Genomic DNA, 22,007 nt, shown 5'->3' with positions numbered 1-22,007 from the left:
AGCCTGTCCTGGTCTTTAGGGAGAGGAGGGCGGGGCCTGAGACGTTAGTCCCACCCACCGCGGCCCCGCCCCGGCGCCCGCTCCGCCCCCGGCTCGCTGCCCGCGGTGCCTTTGATGTTCCGACCCGCCAGCTCCCAAAGCGGCTGTGCCCCGCGCCCTCGCCCCGCGCCCACTGGCCGCTCAGGCGGAGTCAGCGTGCGCTCCGCCCGCCGCGTTCCGGGCTCGGAGCTCCGCACCCTGGGCTCGCTGCCTCCCGGGCCGGCTCCGCGCCCCGCACCCGGCGCCCCAGCGGGCGCAGCGCACCATGCCGCAGCTGGACTCGGGCGGGGGCGGCACGGGAGCAGGAGACGACCTCGGCGCGCCGGACGAGCTCTTGGCCTTCCAAGACGAAGGCGAGGAACAGGACGATAAGAATCGCGACAGCGCCGCGGGCCCCGAGCGGGACCTGGCGGAGCTCAAGTCCTCACTGGTGAATGAGTCTGAAGGCGCGGCCGCAGGCGCCGGGGTCCCGAGTCCCGGCGTCCGAGTCCATGGAGAAGCCGAAGGAGCGCCCGAGGTGAGCCCAACCCGCTCCTCCCCGGAGGACCTCGTCCGTAGTTGGTATCCTGCGGACCCGCCCCCCGCGCCACGGCCCTCGTGGGTCCCATCTCTGGAGCCCCTCCTGTTCCCTCCGCTCCTCATGGCCCCTCTGCTTCGCTCTGCAGGCCCTGGGACGAGAGCACACTTCGCAGAGACTTTTCTCGGACAAACTTCCAGAGTCCCTAGAGGACGGTGAGTTTTGCGCGGCTGGGGATGGCGCTAGAACCCGGGGTGGGGGGAGTGGGGGGCGGGTTTCCCGGGCGTCGCTGAGCTGGAGTCACTTCCGGTGCCCTGACCTTTATAGGAGTAAACAGACCCCCGCCATCTCCGCCTCCCCTCCAGCCCAGGTGACTGACTAATCCTTTGCCTTGAGGAGCAAGCCTTGGCTAAAGTTCCCAAGCAGAAGAGTGGGGTGGGGAGTCAAGTCCCAGCCGCTAAGTGGAGGTCTGGACTCGGGTTCTTTCCTCAAAAACTTGGCATTGCAGATATTCCCACCCGTTTGGAGGTGCTCGGTCCCTGTCAAGTCAAGATCTTGAAGAAGGGGACCCCTTGGCAGTCCCTCCCCCTCTGGAGAAGACAGCCTTCAGCCCTTAGGAGCAGCTGGCTGGGCTGGTGTCTGACCCAGCTGTGGTTTTTCCAGGCCTGAAGGCCCCGGAGTGTGCCAGTGGCATGTACAAAGAGACTGTCTACTCTGCCTTCAATCTGCTCATGCACTACCCACCGGCCTCGGGAACGGGGCAGCATCCTCAGCCTCAGCCCCCGCTGGTAAGTGACCGCGGCAGTCAGGCCCTGTAGTGGAGCTGGCTACCTACTTGCCTCTCTGCAGGTGAAGCTTGGACAAAAAGACTTCTCTGCCCAGATTTGAATTCCTAGGTGCTCTCACCCAGTTCACACCCAGAGGAGTCTGGCCCAAAAGGAGATCTCTGAAGGGGTCGCCGGGGCTCCACTCTTTCTCACTTACTGTTGGCCTTTGTCTTCCCGATTTGCTCGAGCAGGTGCCTGTGTTGGACCATGCTGGGGTTGTGGGGGGGGGTCTTCTGAAATCTTTTGAGCTAAGCCTGCTCGTTGCCCTTCCCTAGCATGATGTGCATGCTCTGAGCAAGGGCCTTGCGGTTTGCTTTTTCCAGAGAAGCAAGGGAGCTCCGGTGTGAGAAGAACGGGTAGGAGACCTGATCTTTTCTGTTTCCCAGTTTCACTGTGCCCTTACTGGTGGCGTAGAAGCGGTGGCTGAGGATCCTTGCCACACGGTGTGGGTTTTGAGCGGGCTGGTCTCACACACACCGGGAAGGGTTTGCTGAATGCTACAGGTCAGGGTGTTGGTTAGGGGTCAGCTACAGGAATTAGTGTTAGGCTTGGTGACATGGCTGCATTCATCGTGAGCCAGGCCTTTGGCCCTTCGAGGCAGGGGAAGCGTGAAGGGCTGGTTCTGAGCTGGGTAGCAGCCAAATACTGCTTCTGAAAAGTTCTGGGAATCCTGAAAACCCCTGGGATTGCAGACTGTCCTCTGTTGGGAGTTAAGGTGTACCGAAGGCACAGAGGTCTGTTGGATTTAGCCGTGAGCCCAGTGTAGGTTGGAGTCTCAGGCTAGAGGCTTGGATGGCTAGTGGCAGGCCCATGCAGAAGACTTCGGATGACTACAGGAATGGTGGTAGGTGAGAAGACAGACTCATGCTGTTCTCTGAACAAGCTTTGGCTAAGGGAGTCTAGGCCACTTAGCAGAGGGAAACCTGGAACCTGGTAGACTTTAGAAATGGGCCCCGTTCTTCAACTGTAAGCTGTGCACGTTGACCATGCGGTCCGCCTGCCTGTCTTTGTGCTCTGGGATGGCTCGGCAGATGAGGTGCTTCTCGTGGATGTGAAGAGGTGGCTGGGTCCCAACACTGCCACTTAACAGTGCCACTTGCTCCAAATAAAGACTTGGGTCCTGTACAAACAATGTTTAACAAAGATAACCTTTCAAAATCCCCTAATGGGTGTAAATCCATCCGAGGGCCAGTTGACATAACCTACCACTTTGAAGTCACTGGCAGGCATTGTTTGGGCTGGGACTAGGCTCACTGCGGTATCCATGACTAGACAAAAGGCAGAGCCCCCAGAACCTTGCTGGCAAGGCAGACGTCCAGGACTGCACGGCAGCAAAGGGAAAGGGCAGTGTGGTTTGGAGATTTGCTCACAGATTTGACCAGAGCTGCCCGGGGGTGGGAGGGGGTAGTGGTGTGACTATTCAGCTTAAGGGTAAGGGCGATGGGGCTGAGAGGTCCAAGAGCAGGAGAACGGTGGGTTCCCACAGTCAGAACTGCTCACCTGGCTTAGGGCTGTGCGTATTTTGCTTTGGGGTCCTTCTCAAGCTGCAACAGATGGATAACTAATGAGATGCCACCGTCCCCTGCCCGCACCCTTCTCAGCCACTGTCCCCACCTCTGCCTTCTGGTGACACGGGAGTGGGAGAGCAGGCTCTGGTACTGACTTTCCTGGCCATGGCATCAGCTGCTGAGCAGGGCAAGAAACAAAGCAGCAGTGGCTTGTGCTAGAGGGTTAGGGTTAGGGACATAGATGTGCGGGGAATGTAGGGAGACTGTGTGTGTGTGTGTGTGTGTGTGTGTGTGTGTGTGTGTGTGTGTACACAAGCTCACCCAGAGGATAACTGAGGTTGCCACTCCCCACTGTGACCTGAGTTCTGAGGTGGAACTTGGACCATCAGGTTTGCACAAGTGGGTTTAGCTGCTAAGCCATCTTCCTGCCCCCCAGGGAGTCTCTTCAGCAAACCTGAGAGAAGGCACAGGGAATAAGTCAAAAAAAAAAAAAAAAAAAAAAAAAGCAAACGTAGCAAACTCATGAAGAACTGTGGTGTGGGTGGTTCCAAGTATAGTTTGGTTTTACAAAGCAAAGCTAGCCATCCCGTGTTTGGGGGAAACACATTTGTCACTGACTTGAGGGCTTATGCGTGGTCCTAGGAAAGACACCCTCAGGGATTGGGGATTTAGCTCAGTGGTAGAGCGCTTGCCTAGCAAGCGCAAGGCCCTGGGTTCGGTCCCCAGCTCCGAAAAAAAAAAAAAAAAAAAAAAAGGAAAGACACCCTCATTTGCTTAACAGGTGAGGAGCACCTTGCGAGGACCTTGGGGGCAAGGAGTCTTTTGTCACAGCTGACCCTTTCCCATACTCCTCTGTAGGAAGACAGACAGTATGCTGCTCCTTCCCTGCCAACTGGCCTTGGATATAGGTCTCCTCTCTCTTTGCCCAGCCTTGCCTGAGGGCATACAGGAGATCAGCAGTTTGCTGAGGTGCCTAAGATCAGTGGGTAGGCCTTCCTAGGTACCAGGGAAAGTCTGCTCCAAGGTCCTCCTTTTCTGTCCTGTAAGTGGAGCAGTGATACAAATGACCCACCATAGCCAACTGCCACAGAACACAGACTTACCCCCAATAGCTTTTTTGGTATTTGGTTTCCTTTATACCTTCTCTGGGAATGGAGGATTGGGGTATCTCCTGTAGGTTTGTAGGCAATTAGTGGCCTAGGCCAATAGCCATGGATGTGGGAGGGTATTTTTGTTGTTTTGTTTTTTCATTCATGTCCGTGCGTGCACTCGTGCATGCAGCTGCATGGGGTAGGGACGTCAGAGAACAACTTGGGGGAGCTGCTTTCCTCCCTCCAGCACGAGTGTCCCAGGGATCAAACTCGGGCTGTCCCATCACGAATGGCAGGAGTTCCCTGTTTGCTTTTTATCTTGTTTCCTCTGATTTGAGACTCAGAGCGGAGCTGGGTAGGGAAGGAGGGGGCTGAGCTGGTGCGCTAGGCTGGGTTCTGGGGGCAGGTGCCGGCGTGAGTGAGCTATTCTTCCGGAAAACTCAGGCAAGTGGCTTTGCATGACAGTGATATCCCACACAGGACTGAGGCAACATGAGTCTTTGGCCTCTACTGTGAGCTCTTGTTGGAGCCTATGACCTGGAAGGCTTAAGAGGCTTTTACCATCTGGATGAATGTCAGATCATCCAGGTGGTAATATCCAGACCAGATAGACAGGACAGCTTAGGGGTTGCAGGTAGTTGAGAATGGGGGAAGGGGGGTGATTGCTGGTGGCTGTGGGGTTTCTTCTGGGGTGATGAGTATGTTTTAAAATGAAATTGGAGTGACTGTTGCACTAATTTACATAGCTACTAAAAGCCATGGATTTAGACACTTTAAAGTGGTGTATTTTGGGTTGGGGATTTAGCTCAGTGGTAGAGCGCTTGCCTAGCAAGCGCAAGGCCCTGGGTTCAGTCCCCAGCTCCGAAAAAAAAAAAAAGTGGTGTATTTTATGGTATGAGAGTTAGGTCTCAACTTTTTTTTAAGCTGAGGCTTTTGACTGTGGCAGAGACCACATTTCCCTGTCCCTAGTCTCCATAGCGCTCTGGTACTTGGATATGTGTTCCAGTTTGGAGATTGAAGGGAGACACAGGGCTCAAGCTTGGGCACCTTGCTGTTACATTCCCTTCTGTGTTCCTGGGTTGAGGTCCAGGCTGAAAGCCACACAGTGAACCCTTAAGGGAGCAGGAGAGAGGGGTTAAGCAGAACTCCTGGGAGCCAAGGAGGAGACTGTTGCTGCCTTCCCCCACAGAGAGGGTTTGCTACAAGTCTTAATGGTAGCTGGCACCAGTCTAGCATAGTGAAGCTTCTGAGAGGGAGTTTGGCTCCAGGGTGCTATGTGACTATAAGCAGGGTTATCCCTGGAAATGCCCATCTAGTTTAGAAGGCCCATCTATGGGTGTGCTAGACAGGGCCCCAGCATGGGCCATGAGGGATTCCAGTGAGCTGCTGGTTTCAACTGATGAAGACAAAGACAGGCCCAGCCTCCACCGGGGCCTCCCTCTGGACAGCGATGTGTCCAGATACTTCGCAGACCTTCCGACTCTTCACTTTGTCATGCCACCCTCCCAAGATCCACATAGCTGCTGTCTTCCGGATGGCAGCAGATGCCTTCCTCTCCCTCCCCGACCCACCCCTTAACCCACAGGCACAAAGTAGTGAAAGAGTTCCTTAGAAACTTGAGTCAGGGTCGGATGATGTCTCTTGCCTCAAAACACGAGGGCTGCCACTGCTCTTGGAGGAAAGTCAAAGCTGTCGGCCACAGCTTTAGTGCTGGGGCTCCCCATCTTCTCCCTACCCCTCAAAGCAGCCAGCACCATGTGTTGAATGTAATTTAAAAAACATGGAGCTCCTTCTCAAGAGCTCTGCCGGAGCTCCCTCAGCCTCTCTCGGCTAGCTCCACCAAGCCGTCATCGACCGCCCTGGCTGTGCCCTTTCTCCTGCCCAACTTAGTCGCCGTGGATGGAAAACACCAGACAGCCTTAATATTTTAAAACTAGCCAGATAACTCAGTGGCTGGGTAAAGGATACCCTGCCCCATCCTCTCTCCTTGGCCTCCGCCCATGATGGAGGCTACAAACTATCAGTGCCCCCAAGACCTACATGTCTGCTGCTTCCTCTGCTCCACCACCACCTGCGCTGACTCTCTCTCATCCCCTTCCCTTCCTCCCGGGACCCAGAAGTCCCACCTTTTCCCCTTTGCCCAGGGATTGGCTTCTGCCTCCTTTATTGACACAATCAAGAACCACTTAGGGAACCAATACCTCCCCCTACAACCATGTCCTTGTGGGATTTACCCCTAGGAGACCCCCCCCCCCATCCCCTTACTTCAGACTTCTACACCAGTGTCCTCAGCTCTTCACACGAATACCACCTCATTCCTCAGTCAGGACTTATTTGCACTCTAGGAGTCTGGTCTTCCAGACTGACTGGTCTTCCTCAGGCCTTGGAGGCCATGCTCGCCCTGACGGCTCATTAGACCAGGGCAGGGGGTGCCACTGTCCAGGGCACTTACTGTACCCTTCTTTTAATGTCTCCTGATTTCCCCTCTGGACTATGGACTGGCAAGCACCCTTCTAGAAGTAGAGTGTGGGCTTGCAACTTTGCCAGAGAGGTGCCAGGGAGGTTGGCAGTTAGTAGGGGCCTGCATTGGCTGTGGTTGGTCTTGGCTCTCCTGAGGCCAGGAGTGGCTCATGGGCCCTCAGATGGTTTCCCGTCTAAATGGCTTTGCTTTGGGCCAGAGTGATCTGAATATCTGAACGCTGCAGGTCTAGGGCTCAGGCTGCCAGGCTCCTACCTGACTTCCGCCCTGTCCCCAGGGGTCTTTGGGTAAGGTGTGTTATTCCTAAAAGTCACCCCCACCCAATGCCCACAACCATAAAGGTTATATGAAGCCCTTATACCGAGTGTGAGGAAATCAGGTTTTGTAAGGAAAACGGAGATCTGGAGTGTTTGGCTGCCGAGCCATCCGCAGACCTTTCCCGGCACTGCATCTAGAGGCTCCCAGTTTGTAGGACTCTGACTAAGCGCAGCCCAGGCATGGATCTCCTTCTGGTTCTTTACCTCGGTGACCATTCGAATGGTTGTCTTGGATACAACATCCAGAGTAATTCTGGGACCCGGAAGTGGTGCAGCCCCCGGTCACTCACTAGGTTTTGAGCCTATGACTGTTCCCCAGCTGGTACAAAGCTGCCTCCTGGACTGAAGGGATATTTGTCTGCGTTGCTCTGCACTCAGAGGGTGAGCAGCGGGGCTTGAAGTTCCTGGGAACTGCGTTTCCCTGAAGCTTTGGAGGGCTGTGAGGGATTGGTGTAGCATTTGGACTATGCTGCCTCTCCTCTGTTCCCAGCTAGGAATCTCTAAGGGTGGCTTTCCCTTCACTGCCTTTCACTGTTGGCAGGGTCAGGGAGCCTGCCTTTCAGACGCCTGCTTAGAGCTGGGCCTTCCAGCGTCACCCTGCCCAGGGAGGCGCTACAGCTGCAGGTCTGCTTCTGACTCCTTTGGAAGGACAGGATGAGCTAGCTCGCTAGGGGAGAGACTATCCTCAGGCTCCAAGGTCAGCACAAAGCCACTAGGACCCGGTGTTCTGTCCCAGCTCTGCCAGTTGCTCTGAGCATGGGTTTGGGCAGTCACAGGAGGGCGTATGGCGGGGGTGGGGTGGGAAGGCGGGGGAGGTGCACTCTGTAGAGACCACAACCCTCCCCTGCCCCTGAAAGCAGCAGGGTTGAGCTGACTGTAAAGTATCCTAGGGCTGCCAGTTCAAAGTCTTCTAACTGCTGGGGTTAGATTAGGTCAGGGTGGGCCCAGAGCCTGCGGGGCAGAGGTAGGGGAGCAGCTACAGTTCCTCTGAACCTCCTCAGGTCTGCTGTGGTCCCAGCGATACAGAGTCACACCCCCTCACACCTTGTGACTGGTGTTTCCTGCCACTGTGTACAAACAAGGCTGTGTTGGAGGAAACAGGTGTCTTATCAGGTCACAGGAGTGTCACCATCCCCCAACTGTACAGTGCTCAGATTCTTGAGGAACACCCTTCTGCATCTGCAGGTGGGGAGGGTCCTGCCTCCGCATGAGGAGGAAAAGCATTTAGTCTGGAAGGTCCAGCCTCTGCTATAGATACAGATGGACAGCCCTGGGACCCTCTGAAGCAAGGATAGGAGGGTTCTGCTCTCGGGGCGTAAGATATCACATGTGAAGTCTGAAGCTGAGCAGAAGCTACACTGGAGGCCTGGGACTGGGACAGGGCAACTGTACCTCAGGCTGGGCCAGGGTCCCCTAGTAGCAGTGCCTGCTAGAACCTTGGCTCCACACTCTATTTTTGAGCCACATGGACGGGAGGTTACTACTGCCCACTGGAACTCAGTCCTTGGAAAGACAAAGAACTGTTCCCCGAGAGCCCCAGCTCCTCACCAACATGCCGCTCAGCTGGACAAAATGCATACGAGTGAAGAGGCTGTGGGGGCAGCTGGTGAGGCTTCCTGAGAGAAGCCTCTACAGGGGCGAGTGGGAGGACGTCCTGGGTGGGGCGCAGTAAAACCGAGGAGAGAGGCCAAGATGGTCTTGTTTCACATTACCTGCACAGACCCAACCCTAAGGTCCCTGAGGAATGTGAGATGAGGCAGGGGCAGTGCTGCCAGGAAGGGTCTGTTGTGTGACCTTGGAGCCCAGGCCTCACTAATTCCAGAGCTGGGGAAGGTGGTGGGCATATGCATTGGTTGGCAGTCTTGGCAGGCAGGGCGGTGCCCACCACAGATGGTTTGGGTTGGACATGGAGGCGGAGGACCATGGCAGACAGAGCTGGCAGCTGGGCAGGGTGGACACCGTGGGAGTGGCAGGGTGATTGGAGGAATGTGAAGAGACCATGGGAGGGGTGAGCTCTGGGTGGGAAGAAGTGAGGGGCCGACATAAGGCTGGAGGACCTCCAAGGTGAGCACTGCTGTCATTCACACCATCGGTGAGCCGGTCAAGGTGGAGAAGGACCTCTGATCCGTCCATCTAGCAAGGCTCAGAGGGCCCAGGGACTTAAGGTCTCTGAACCTGGAACATTCTCTGCTGCCTCTTTCAGGCAGTTTGTGGCCTCTCCTCACGTACTGGCTCTGGTGGTGCACACTTTTATCACAGGGCTTGGGAGGCAGAGGCAGGTGGATGGATATGAGTTGAAGGCCAGCCTGGTCTACATAGTTCTAGGTCAGCCAGGATTAAATAATGCAACCTCAGAAAATCCAAAGCAAAACAAAACAAAAAACAGAGACCAAAACCCACAACTACAAACCACCTCAAAACAAAACAAAACAAAACAAAACAAAAGTCTCTAAAGAGACGATGCAGGGCTGGGGGTGCGGCCCAGTTGCCAGAACCTAGTCAGCAAGCACAAAGCCCTGGAGTTGATCTCTGAGTTCAAGACCAGCCTAGACCCTGTCTAAAAAACAATTACAAACGTGGCTTGAGCAGGACTGTCTCGGACTGAAAGCTTTCTTTAGCCGGGGTGGGCTCATCTTCTGCTCTATTGTACTTTCTGTTTGGTCGGTTTTGGTGGTACTGGGGGTTGAACTGTGCCGGTGGGCACTCCTTTTCTCTCCCACTCACTTGGTGAAGTCCTGTGGAAGAGCAGTCAGTGCTCTAACTGCTGCACCATCTTTCCAGCCCTCCTGCTTGTACTTTCTGAGGTAAGATCTCAAGTTGTTCCCAAGCTGGCCTTGAACCCACCCTGCGGCACTTGCAGCTCTTGAGCGCCTCTTGTTTCAGCCTCCTAGGCAGGAGGGATTTCAGGCTTGTGCCACCCAAGCTTGGCAGGGTTTGCTCTTGTCAGAGGTTTTGCACCCATCCACTGCCATGGCTCCATTTGGTACCCAGGCCCTCGGGATGGAGGGCGTATGTCACTTGCTGGGGGCCTTTGCCTCAGCAGAGCTGGGAAGGGTGTGAGCTTGGGTCTCTCCTGCCAGGAGGCTGCTCTTGTGGCCTGTCCCACCCATGGAGACTGCCTCCCTGGACTGTACCCAGATTCTGCCTTAGAGCCAGAGCCAACCGGGTGACACAGCCTTCCCTCGAGGCCCTGACTCTACAGCCAGAACTCCCTGGAGATCAGAAGAAGCAGACGCGCTGTCAAATAAATACGCTTCCTCCTCAACCCCTCACCCCCCATTAAAACAGCCACCTCCCTCTCCCAGGACAGGGAAGCTGTCTGGGCCCCACACTGTCTGCTTCCAGATGACGTGTATATAGCAGAGACTCCAGGCCCGGGTGGGCAGGTCCAGGCCCTAGGGAACAATGAGTGTGGGCTCAGGATGTACATGGTTGGTGCTGCCCAAACCCCACTGAGTGTAAGCAGGCCTACCTGGGGGCCAGTGGTGGTGGATCACTCCTGGAAAGGCAGGGGGTTGTGGTGGCCTGTTGACCTCTCTGGGTCTCAGTGTCCTCTCCTCAATGGGTGGGAATCCTGACCCCAGCAGGATTCTTGAGGTTCAGATAGGTATAAACTGGAAAGGTCTGCTAATCTCGTGGGACCTTAGGTAGTAGGGGTCATGGAGAGGGAAGGACAGGTGATGGGAACCCAAAATGGAGACGCTGAGTAACTCTGACTTGTCTCTGGTGTCAGGGGCCCAGCCTCCTGGCCTGCTGGGCCGCCATCTGAAACGCATTACTGATGCTTTGTAAACTCCAGTCATTCAGCCACATGAAAGCCTCAGACCTAAAAATAGCTGCTCCCAGAGGACGCCCCGCACTGGTGGGGCTCAGCTGACCTCTGCGCACAAACCCTCCTCCATGCCACCTCCTTTGCCCAGCAGACCCGAAGGGCAGGGCCGCGCATACCCACCCGCCCGCCCACTGTGGGCAGCACTGCCTGAGGCTGCTCTATCTAGACATGGCTCTTACTCTACTGGCCAAGGCTTCATGCCCCAGGGCCTTACCTGAGGCGGACTGTCTGGAACAGGAGAAAGACTGCTGGAGGGTGTGGTGCTGACCCTTCCCTAGGCTTGTCCTGGCCCAGAATCTGTGGGAGGCCCCATGAGCAGCAAGTGGAACCGTCAAAAGGGCACCGAGGCTCAGCCGAGCACTGACCTGGTCACTGTCTAGTGTGGGGCAGGAGGGTCACTGGCTGAGGTGCTGGGGAGGAAGGGTGGTCCTGTCTGATGATGGGCTGGCTGGGTGGAGAGCTAGAAGGGCCTCCAGGTTGCCAGTGCTGACTCCTTGCCCTGCTTTCTGTGGGTTCCCTCTCCCTATGGTCTCTGTGACCAACTGCAAACCACTCTTTTCTCTAAAAATAAACATGCTTATGGGATTGGGGGAAGCTTTGTAGCTATCAAAGGAAATAATAGGGTGTTTAAGAAAATTACATTGCGTTTTAAATAACAAGCATGAAAGTCATTAAGTTTGAAGTTTCACTCAGATCAGATGGCTCTGTGGCCTCCTGGTGGCCAGGCAGGCAGAGGGTGGGTGGGCCTCTGATGCTTCGATGGCCTGTGGGAAGCAGTGGGGTCCCTGCCAGGCATGGCTGGACACTTGGAGTGTGCTGGTTGCGGTAGCCACCCTAGAGCGTGATGGTAGGCTTTGAAGCAGTGTACGGCCCTGGGAGCTGCCTGCTGTGGTGGGCAGCCCTGTGGGTGGGGATGTAGGGAACAGATGAAGCAGGGAGAGCCAAGACCAAAAGGTTGGTGGCTACATCAAGTGAAAAGTGCAGGGACATTAGGTAGATCTGATCAGAAACGGATGGGAGAAGAGAGTTGGCTGTACCCCTCCCTTTTAGTACGGGATTCTCCGGATTGACACCCACTAGGTGCTCAGAAAACAGAACATCTCTGTATCTAGATGTATCTTCTTTATGCTACAGAACTTTAAAAACAAAAAACAAAACCCTGTACGTTCCAAGTGCTTGCCTGGCACACTGGAAACCCTCCTTAGGTTCAGTTCCTAGCACCACATGACCTGGACAGAGTGGTAGATACCTATGACCCTAGACAGGAGGATCAGACATTCAGGGTCACCCTCTACTGTGTAGGGAGTTCAAGGCCAAGGCTACACAAGGCCCTGTTTTATTTTGTTGGTGGTGTGCATTTGTAACCACAGTGCCAGGGAGGGAGGCACAGGAGGCACAGGCTGAGTCTGAGCTCCCTAGCCAGTCAGCCCGGCTGGGAAGCTCTGGCTTTATTGAGACCCTGTTTCAGAAAACAGAAAACAAGGAAATCTTTGACCTCTGGCTACCATATACCCGCATACCTTTATACACATGGTCCTCTGTGTACACAGGCGCATATACATAAACCACACATACAGAGAAACTGAGGCTCAGAGAGGTACTTGGTGGGCAGGATTTGGAGGTGGCTCATCCCCTGCTGTCCGCTCCTTGCTGCGTGCCTCCCTTTGTTCTAGAATGTAGGGGACAGGAACAGTGCTGGCTGTGGGACCTCATGGCTTTCCCCTGACCCCAAGAAGAGACTTGGGCTCTCCCTGCCCCTCCAGGCTCTGGGGCAGAGCTAGCTTTCTCCTTGCATATCTGGCAAGGTCAGTCCTCCCAGCATGGTGAGGTGGACTGCATTTCTTGAGAGACACGAGTCCAGGACTTCCTCCCCTCCGACCCTGCAAGAAAATGTCACACAAAATACAGCTTGCAAATGACCTGTGAGGTTGAGCCAGGTGTGGCGTGAGGCAGAAGACAGTTAGAAATTAATGTGTTGTGGAGTTTCCTTTGCCAGCTTGGTCCTCACTTAGCCCAAAGCCTGTTGCTAGGCCTCTCTGGTACCTCTTTCTGGGATATCCAGGGTCAGGTTGAAGAGTTTCCTAGGCTCCGCATCCTTAGGGCAAACGAGGCTTAAGGAGATGTTGGGCAATCCAAGGCCTGGGTATGATACCCATGAACAAACTTCTTGGGAGCCAGAGCCTCCTGCCAGGCTCATGGGGGGCATTTTGAGGATAGTGTCTTTTAACTGTCCCTTGTGGTTGCTGCAGGCCAGAGAGGAGTTCAGAAGCCTGTCCTGATTATGACCAGGCAGTGATCCAAAGGACTTTGAGGGCCAGCAGTCCCAACTTGGCACCGAGCTAGCTTTCCTGAAAAGCCATTGTCTAGGGACAGGGCTCGCTTGTGTCGTTTCTTTCTCCTTTTGATCTTAAGCACAAGAAGAATATTAGCAAACACATATAAGAACTCACCTAGGCCTCGCTCAACATTCCACTAGCTCGTGGACATTTTGTAGACAGGAAGTGTGGACACCAGGAGACTTGCCCTGCGCAAGTGTTGGAGGAGTGACTTGAACCCAGCTCCTCCACAGTGCCCTGTCTCTCTGTAGGCAGTGTTCATGGTACAGACAGCAGGGGGCTTTTGGCTCGCCCGTGCATCTGCCCTCATGCCCATGGGAGTTGGTGCTCCCTGCCCTGTGGAGAATCTAGTGCAATTTTACACGAGCACCTACCTCAGCTCCCCTAGGGGCTTCAGTTCAGGACCCTGTGGTGGTTGGAATGGCACAGCCCTACCTCTGCTTATACTGGGTGTAGGGGTTATGGCAGCACCCCAGGGCTGGGAGCCCATCTCTAGCAACTTCTTTCTGCACTTTGTCTCGTGACCTTGTGGATGAATGGCTAGATTGAGTCTACACAGAACTCCTGGAGCTTAACTCAAAGGGGCTTCAAGAGTCAGGCCAGAATGAGCATCTTTGTGTGGCTCCAGGCAAAACCACCTTCTCAAGGCGGTCTAGGCTGTCCAGGTGATGTGGAGGGTCCCATGTGGTCTCTCGTGGATTAAATTGGGGCAAGAGGTCTCCAGGTCTCTTCTCTCCCACATTCAAACTCCTGCTGGCCATCTTCCCATCAGCCTCACCTGAGCTACACAGTCAAGACCCTGTCTGAAAACAACCAGCCCAGATGTACTTGGCAGAGAGCTGCCAGCGTAAGTGCTGCCCATGAGCTCTGGCCCGGTAACAGAGCTCATATCCAGGCTGGCCACTGCTGCCCGGGAGACTCGAGCAGCTCACCGGACTGTTCTTTGCTTCACCATCCCCATCTGTAGACTCTTCACGCACAGCACAGTGGCTTGGGTAGACTGGTAGGAGTTTGGCACAAGGCGGAACTCTGTAGACTGCTAGACCCTTGGCCAGCGATTGCTGGACTGGCAGGGACCACAGCTCCAAGTCTGGCCTTGCTTTCCTATTCTGGGCCCTTCCTTTCTACAAAGCCTCCAGCTGTGCGCCCAGGTCATAGAGCCTCTATATTGCTAAAGTGCCTCCCGCTCCCTGTTGCTAAGCCCAGACAGGGCTGAAGCCACATTCATGGTGGGCTTGACATTAGGCTTTGGAGGAGCAAAGCAACTGCCTGTGCTTGGGTCTGCCCAGCCCTACGCTGCTTGCAGAATCCCCAGGCAGGGTGTGTGTGGTGTTAGCTAGCAGCTCAGCTGCTGCAGCTCCCGGAAGCTTGTATTTTCCTCTAAAAACATCCTGTCCTGAGGGGCGTTTACCTCAAAGAGGAGGAAGGAAAACACAAGCAGACAAATGCATAGAAACCACGAGAGGCCATGGGCAAGGCCACTCAGCTTCTGAGGTGAGTTCAGCTCAGTCTAATGGTGCTGCTGGGCTGGGTAGAGAAACCACAGGTTTGCCAAGGCTGCGTGCAGGGACTCTGGTCCTCACCTCTGGTGAGGCAGGTCCGTTATCTGATGTCAGGGCCCGGAGACTGGTGGACTAGCCACATGCAATTGGCAGAGCTCTGCAGCCGTGGCAACCTTGCTGCTGACAGGTGGATCGAAAGCCTCCTCTTGGTCTAGGGTGTGGCCCAGCTGTCCCCAAGCCCTTTCAGCTCTGCTGGCCCTAAGGCCATGGCCCTGGTTCTGTAGTAGGCATCTGGCACAGAGTGTTGGCGAGAAGCTTATAGGTCGTTGTTCTTTGGAGAGCACTGTGCCTTGGGCAGTAGAATCTATGGCCAGAGCTAGGGACAAGAGGAGCAAGGCCTGTTCCTCTCAGCCAGTCTGAAGTATGCCTGCAGAAGAGGGTCTGTGGAAACCTGCAGGGCCAGCCCTGGTTGACTTCATTTGGAAAGTATAGGAGCCCTGCATGCTGGGACGTTCATTCTCTTGGGTTCTGGCTCTGTGAGCACTCCGCTCAAGAGTTAGTCAGACTTCTAAGCATACACTGCAGGACAGTGACTAAGTGTAAAGACAAGAATTGGAAGGGACTGTCTCAGTGGCCACCACTGACTGTTTAGGGAGCTTAGCTGAGGGTGAAGTCAGCCTGCAGTGTGTCCCAGGATGAGGCCTGGACTTCTGTACACATGCACCTCTTCTAATTCGAACAAAAACACCCTCTGAACTAGTGGCAGCTTTGATTGTGACTGTGGTCATTGTCATTCTCAGAGTGCCTCAGGTGTATAGGGTGTAGAAAGGAGAAAAGGGAGGGGCTCGGATGCCAGATGGACCCCTGACCCTAAAATGGTCCCAGTTTCTGTGTCCTGTAACCCTCCATGAAGCCCCAGACCTCTCCAGGTGACAAGTCTCTTTGAACGTGTACTCATCTGCACCCACTGTTAGAGAACCAACCTGAATACCAGCTTTAGTTCAGTGACAAAAATTAAAGGCATAATCCCAGAACCTAGGGAGGAGAGAAGGCAGGTAAGGACACAAGAAAGAACCAGTGTGGTTGGAGGGTTGGAAATGTCTCCCAGAAGCAGTCTCCTCTATACAGGGCAGGGGAAGAGCACTCCAGTCTTCTGTAGCTGGTGCAAAGAGTGAGGAAAGGAAAGTTTAGAGGGGTGTAACTAGCCAACATCCTTGATGACAAGAATCCTTGAAGAGGTCCAGCAGGTTCTGTGCTGTAGATATCATCCTCTCTTCGCAGACCCTCGCTTCTGATCAATGCCTGCCCCAGACATTCCCTAGGGGCCTCTCCTAGCTCTGTCATAGTAGCTGGAGGCAGCCCCCTGCCCTGAGGGACTAGAAGTCCCAGCCACAATGGCAAGTGTGGTGGAATGTGCAGAAATTCCAGGTCTTTGTTCTAGGTCTTCAAGAAATGATGTGCGTGCAAAGCCTGGAGAGCCAGAGACGTCCAGCTGTCTAGGATGCTCAGGGGCTTGCTATGCTGGTCAACCCTTATCCAGATTCTCATGGGGATGGGAAGAGGCTCTGAGACAGAGATCTGGGACTTTAGGTAGAACAGGAGCATGTCCAGGGAGGGCACAGGACACAACAAGGGCCTCAGGGGGCATGTGCACTGTCAGGTTGGTTTGGTGACTCCTTTTACAGCCAAACATGGGCTCAGCACAGTGTAAAGTAGCCTGGCTGGGGGGAGAGATTGGTACAACCTCCGCTGTACCCCAAACCCCTGTTCTGTCCATACTAATCTCAGGTGTCTTCACTGTGGCTGTTGGCGGCTGAGCTCTGGTGTGAGCTGATGCTTCAGTTTCCCTACCTGCCGTCGGTGATAGTCACCGTGCGTGCAAATGGTCGGTCTGTGTGAAGAGGCGTGTTGTGTTTGGTGCTCAGAGCTCTGCCTGCCCGGAGGTCAGCACTCAGTCATTAGCAGATGGTGTTTGCAGCCTCAGACATTCTTTGCCTGACCCAAGCTAGGAGCTCAGGAACACATCCTGATACTTGTTTGAGCCTATGGGTCCTAGGTGTTCAGGGATGCTTCTTTTGGCTCAGACTCTGCCACAGGGCTTTCTTGAGAGGACATGTTCTTCCACCCCCATCAAGCTTGAGGCCAGAGGAAATGGCAACTTTCTTCGCTGGGAAAGTGTTGTGGGGCTTAAGAGCTTGGGGGTTTTTAGAGTCAACCGTCAGAGGCAAGGGAGTTTCTCTGCTGGTGGTGACAGGGGCTCTCAGAGAGCTCTCAGCGATGTTAGCAGACCGCTGCGGTCTGCAGGGAAAATGCCGACCGTGTTTATTTTTTACCTGAACCTGCAGGAAGTGGGGGGCTTGGGACAGCCTAGCTGGGCCCAAGCTCAACTCTGAAGCAGAGACTTGCGCAGGAGTCCTCATTTCTCCTTTGCACTGCCTTACCCTGAGGTGGTAGCCAGTCTAGGGCACTGGAGTTGGGAACTTCCCAGAAGATACCTTTGGGATAGTAGCTGAGGGTGGGTGTGGGAGAGTCCGAACAGTAGATTATGCCAGTAGCAGGAAGGACCTCCTCTGTTGGGAGGGGAGCTGGTCACCAGGTAGCCAGCAGGCCAGATGGGCCCTGGCAGGAATAGCAGGGTAGCTGGGGCCCGAGTTCTTGACCTGCCTTGGAGTGCCAGGGAGCAGCTGCCAGGGCTCCAGCTAAGCCAGGGAGTGGGGATGAGAAGTGTCTTATGTGGGGGAGCACTAGTGCAGTTGAGTCTCTGACTGCTGTTCGCTTCTTTGTGTCCCACTGTGTCCTTTCCCATAGTAAGGGATGAGGGACTCTGCTGTTGAGATGCTCAGTGCCTGGTGGGGACATTAACCCAGACATACCTCCTTCTCTTGGAAGGGACAGTCACCTTGAGGCAGATGAGGGAGGAGAGCTCAAGTCCCCAAACTTGCCATGCACACACCAAGCCCTAGGCAACCCCACCCTGTTGTCTGGGAAGTCTGGCACTGAGACAGCCTTGTACTGGAGCCCTGGAGCGGGACGTTCTACTGACTGAAGGGGGCAGGGAGCCTGTGCCAGACGGTTCCCCCTGGCTAGAAACACCAAGCATTAAATGGGCTGAGGAGTAGGGTGACAAGGCAGACTGGACAAGTGCGGGAAGAACTGTCCAGGCCCTTAGTGCTTGCCTGGAGCCCTGGCCTCTCAGGACCTCTAGCTGTTGGTGGGTTCTTTGCCCCACCCTGCCCACCCAGTACTTCCGTGGTTTGTCTGCAGACTTCTAATTAATGAGGCTTTTCTCCCAAATACCAGGAAGCACAAGTAGGAAGGGCAGGCCCAACTCTTCACAACCCCCAAGTGCTGCTCGCATACATGCTGCACATGGTAGGCAGGAGTTGTAAGCTAAGCTGGATTTCTGAGGCTTCTTCAGCCTAAGCAAAACTGGGTTTTAGGCAGTGTGAAGGGGATAATGCCATGAGGTCTAAATCCTATAGGAGTGGGGTTGCCACAGGGTGCTAGCTGGCTGGCTGCTGCTGCCTTGAAATCTATGAGATGAGAAAGACCTTAAGGATTGTCAGGGGGCTTCCTGCCATAAAGGGCCTCAGCAGCTGCTCCTCAAAATTAGGACAAAGCATGGTTTGTTTTAAGACTGATGAGGTGGGCGGGGACTGATTGTTTCTCCTGTCCAGGAAGCGAGAGAGGCTCCCCAGGATCCTGGAGTGCCAGGACCAAGAAATGGTCAGCAAGCCTAGAGCTTCCAAGCTTCCTTCCAAGCTTCCTTCACACCACAGTATACCTCAGAACATAGCCAATGGAACGCCTTGACACCGTAGGTCATGCTGCTGTGAGGGAGCTGGGAGAGGTCACCCAGAGCTATCACTAGGTCACGTCAGGGAGGCCTCAGCAGTGACACGATCTCTGTCTGCTGGAACCTGGCTAAGGGGCAGAGAGGCTCAGTGGTCCAGGTGAGAATGGTGGCTCAGACTGGTGGAGGAGATAAGAAGTGGTTGGAGTCTAGATTTTGAAGGTAGAACATTATAACCCGCTAAGTGGAGGGTCAGTGTCAAGACACTACAAGGTTGTCTGGTCTGAACAGCCGCTCCATGGAAGAATGGAGCTGCCAGTAACTGAGGAGGTCAACTCACAGAGTCAGAGGTTCTATGTGGGGGCTGAGGATACAGCTCAGTACTAGAGTGCTTATGTGAGAGTGGAGTTTGGAGACATTTTAGGCCTAGAGTTGGAGTGTAGAGTTCCTAGCAAAATCGGGAGTCAGGTAGACATTGTAACACACACCTTTAATCCCAGCACGCAAGGGGCAGAGAGGGGAGATCTCTGTGGGAGACTAACCCTGACTTTGATCTACAGAGTGACTTTCAGGACAGCCTGGGTTACATAGTAAGAAGTGGTCTCAGGGGATAAAAGGAAAGGTGGAGTCGTCAGGTAGATGCTGCTCCATTGTCCAGATTTTATGTGTGTGTGTGTGTGTGTGTGTGTGTGTGTGTGTGTGTGTGTGTGTGTGTGTGTGCACGTGCACGTGCTGTGGGAGGCTGTCACATTCCCTGCAGCTCTAGTTATAGGCTCACCAAGAGCAGCATTTGCTCCTAACCGCTGAGCCATCTCACCAGCCCCCAGCCTGAAGATGTGTAAAGCCATACCAATGTGGATGGGAGAATCAACTCCAGGACTGAAAGGAAGAGTCGCCTCCAAGGCTGGAGGGAAATGAAGCAATGAGTATTCTGAAAGTCAAGTGATGGAACCTGGTTTAAAGGAAGAGGAGGGATCAGTCTCTCATGAGGGCAAAGGATTGGGGAAATGGTGATGGTCCTCAGCATTTTGGAGGTCATTGCGGATGCTGACAGGTCTCGGGGCAAGAGACAGGCTAGGCTGAGGGGAGACTGAGAGCAGAGATCTGGGGTCACTGAATGAGGCTGGACCTAATAAGGGGTTCTGAGAGAGAAGAGTGAGGTGGTAGATGGGAGACGGTTCACAGACAGGAAACAGCAGCCTGTTTGTCCCCTAGTGGCATGTGCCTGACGTGTCCATGCAGCTCACTGCTAGTCTCTCCTCCCTTAATAGACAGACATGCTATGTAGCTCTGGATGCTGCGGGCTTGGAACTATGCAGACCAGGCTGGCCTTGAATTCAGAGATCCACTTGCCTCTGCCTCCTGAGTCTGGGATGTAAGGACTGAGCACCAACGCGCACAGCTTCAGACATCAACTCTCGTTTATCTAAGACAGGGAGGTCTGAAGTAGGCCAAGACTTGAGGGAGAGGTGCAGCTGCTGCTGGAGGCAGGATTGCCGGGAGAGAGGGTAGGCCAGGATGTCTGTGATCTCTGGAGCCGTGCCCAGCCAGAGGCCTCGTGCCAGCTTTGCCTCTGGCTTTGCCCTAGAGTTGCAATAGCCCAGTAACAAGCAAGGGACCTGTGCTAGGCCATTGACTTCCAGGAGAAGACACCCAAGGACTGAGGATTGTCCCACTGACAAGCCTGTGACTAACTTCATCTGCTTTACTTCTCCCAGGTGTTCTTTACAGTCTTGTTCCGAGATGTCTCATTTCTTCTTTTGTGCCACAGTGAGCAGTCACTCCCATGTGCTCTCAGCCAACAGCATTTCAACAGACACGTTTGTCTGGGTGGAAGCTGGCCTACCTCAGTTGTAGATATCCACAGAGCTCTGGCCTGCAAGGGCATGCACACCAAGCCTGGCAGCGACTCCTTGTGGCTGGGCCGAGTTCTCTCTCGACCTGCTGAGTCATCTTTTGACATAGAACCATTTGACTGAAAAGTAATAGTCCTGCAGTGCTAAGGAAACCAGAAAAATGAAGTCTGGACAGACTGTCTCTGGAGGGAGCCAGGTCCCACCTGACCTCACCCCAATCAAGGGCCAAAGGAGATTCCTTCCCTGTGCCAACACATGCCGTTAGAGCTCAGGTGGAAGAGTCTGGGAGATGTAGAAGGGACGGCTGCAGACAGCCATTGAGCTTCATAGACCCAGGAGGTCAGGAAGGACTTCTGGGCAGGAGAAACACTGAGTGTCCTAGAAGAGGCTCACTAGGAGGTGGGACTGCATAGTCAGTCTGCAAGACTGGGAGGCAGGGAAACAGTACCACAGGACACAAGGAGTGTAGAGTGCCCTCTTCCCATAAGCTTGTGATTTTTGACTGCCAGGATGAGATGACTACAGAGCTCACTGAAGTTCTGCATGCCCCGACCCTCACATCCCCCTGCCCCAGAACGCTCCATGTTCACCAGCCTCCTGGTCATTTTCCAGCATAACAAGCCCGGCCAGCCCCCACATGGCGTCCCCCAACTTTCTCCACTCTACGAACATTTCAGCAGTCCACACCCTACCCCTGCACCAGCGGACATCAGCCAGAAGCAAGGTATGGGCCAGGGATGGGAGGTGACCATTGAGGTGGGAACTTAGGGTCCAAGCTCCTGGCTTCTGAAGCCACAAAGGCTGGCCCACATTTCATAACAGAAAAGGCTGGGACTTTGCAAACCCTGGCCCCAAAGGTCAGAAAGGAACCTGGAGTGGAAGGCAGGATGATTGAAAGTTTGAAGCCAGCCTAGGCTATGAGTCCAGACAATCCTGGGCTGCAGAACAAGATCCTGCCTTGGAGGGTTTTTGGGGTTTTTTTTGGGGGGGAGAGGAAGAGGGGTTGTTTTCTTTTTAAAGTCAAAAAGGGTCTGAGTCTGAGGGTATGAGGAGGAGGAACCAATTCTGATTGGCTGTGAGGCTGAGGGCATAGGAGGAGCAACCAATCAGAATGTGAGGCTGCTGGCATGGGGAGGAGGACCCAATCCTGATTGGCTGTGAGACTGTTGGCTCTCCATTTCGGTGTGAGAGCAGCATCTGTCTGTGCATTGGTGCAGCTGTAAAACTCACGGCCTTTCCCCACAGTGAGAAAATGGAAAGTGGTGGTTGTGATGGCTGATTCACTTCAGCCTCAGCCAAAGTCATTCTGAAATCCACCATTGTCAGCTGTGGGAAACCTGCTGACTCAACCCTGGGCTGAGTGGAACCCTGCCTCTTCAGGCCAGGTTCTTCTAGGCTAAGGGCTGCCTTCTACTCAAAGAGCCAGGCAAGAGTCTTAAGCAGAGGCTTCAAAGGCAGAGCACCAGGAACTGGTGAGAGCTGGCCTCTCATTCCCCAGGACTCCAAGCTTTGCCTGTGTCCAACAGTGTTCTAAGGCAAGCCACTCAGCACCTCAGTTCTTGCTCCTTTGGTTTATCCAAAGGGCACTGTTATTACTCCAGGGTAGTTCTCTCTGGGCTTCTAGTAAAAGGAAGCAGGGGGATCTTAGAGGCCTCTAGAGAAGGCTCTAAGGTATAGTAACTGTCCCCACCTCCCAGGTCAGGGTGATGTGCTAACTTGACCTCTTTCCATTACAGGAGTTCACAGACCGCTGCAGACCCCTGATCTCTCTGGATTTTATTCTCTGACCTCAGGCAGCATGGGACAGCTCCCCCATACTGTGAGCTGGTAAGTGTGGGCACAGAGAAAAAGGGACACTATCTGCCCTCCCATGCTCCTTCTCTACCCAGCTTGTTGAGACCCAAGCTGCC

The 22,007-nt window shown here is 54.4% G+C and overlaps 1 protein-coding gene across 10 annotated transcripts in view; it reads left to right on the top strand.

Moving 5' to 3' along the window:
• The first annotated feature begins 107 nt into the window (after window positions 1–107).
• Tcf7 (transcription factor 7) overlaps window positions 108–22,007 on the top strand; it is a 29,928-nt gene continuing 8,028 nt past the window's right edge. For 7 of the 10 annotated variants that reach the window (XM_087573388.1, XM_087573383.1, XM_087573387.1 and 4 more), the window contains exons 1-5: window positions 108–556; window positions 705–771; window positions 1,220–1,344; window positions 20,710–20,821; window positions 21,834–21,924. In XM_087573388.1, the coding sequence (XP_087429514.1) occupies window positions 305–556; window positions 705–771; window positions 1,220–1,344; window positions 20,710–20,821; window positions 21,834–21,924 (647 nt within the window). In that variant the 5' untranslated portion in view covers window positions 108–304. 10 annotated transcript variants of the gene reach the window in all.

This window comes from Rattus norvegicus, chromosome 10 (genome assembly GCF_021556685.1).
Source record: "Rattus norvegicus strain SHRSP/BbbUtx chromosome 10, alternate assembly SHRSP_T2T, whole genome shotgun sequence".
Lineage (NCBI taxonomy): Eukaryota > Metazoa > Chordata > Mammalia > Rodentia > Muridae > Rattus > Rattus norvegicus.
This window is presented reverse-complemented; position numbering and strand designations above follow the sequence as displayed.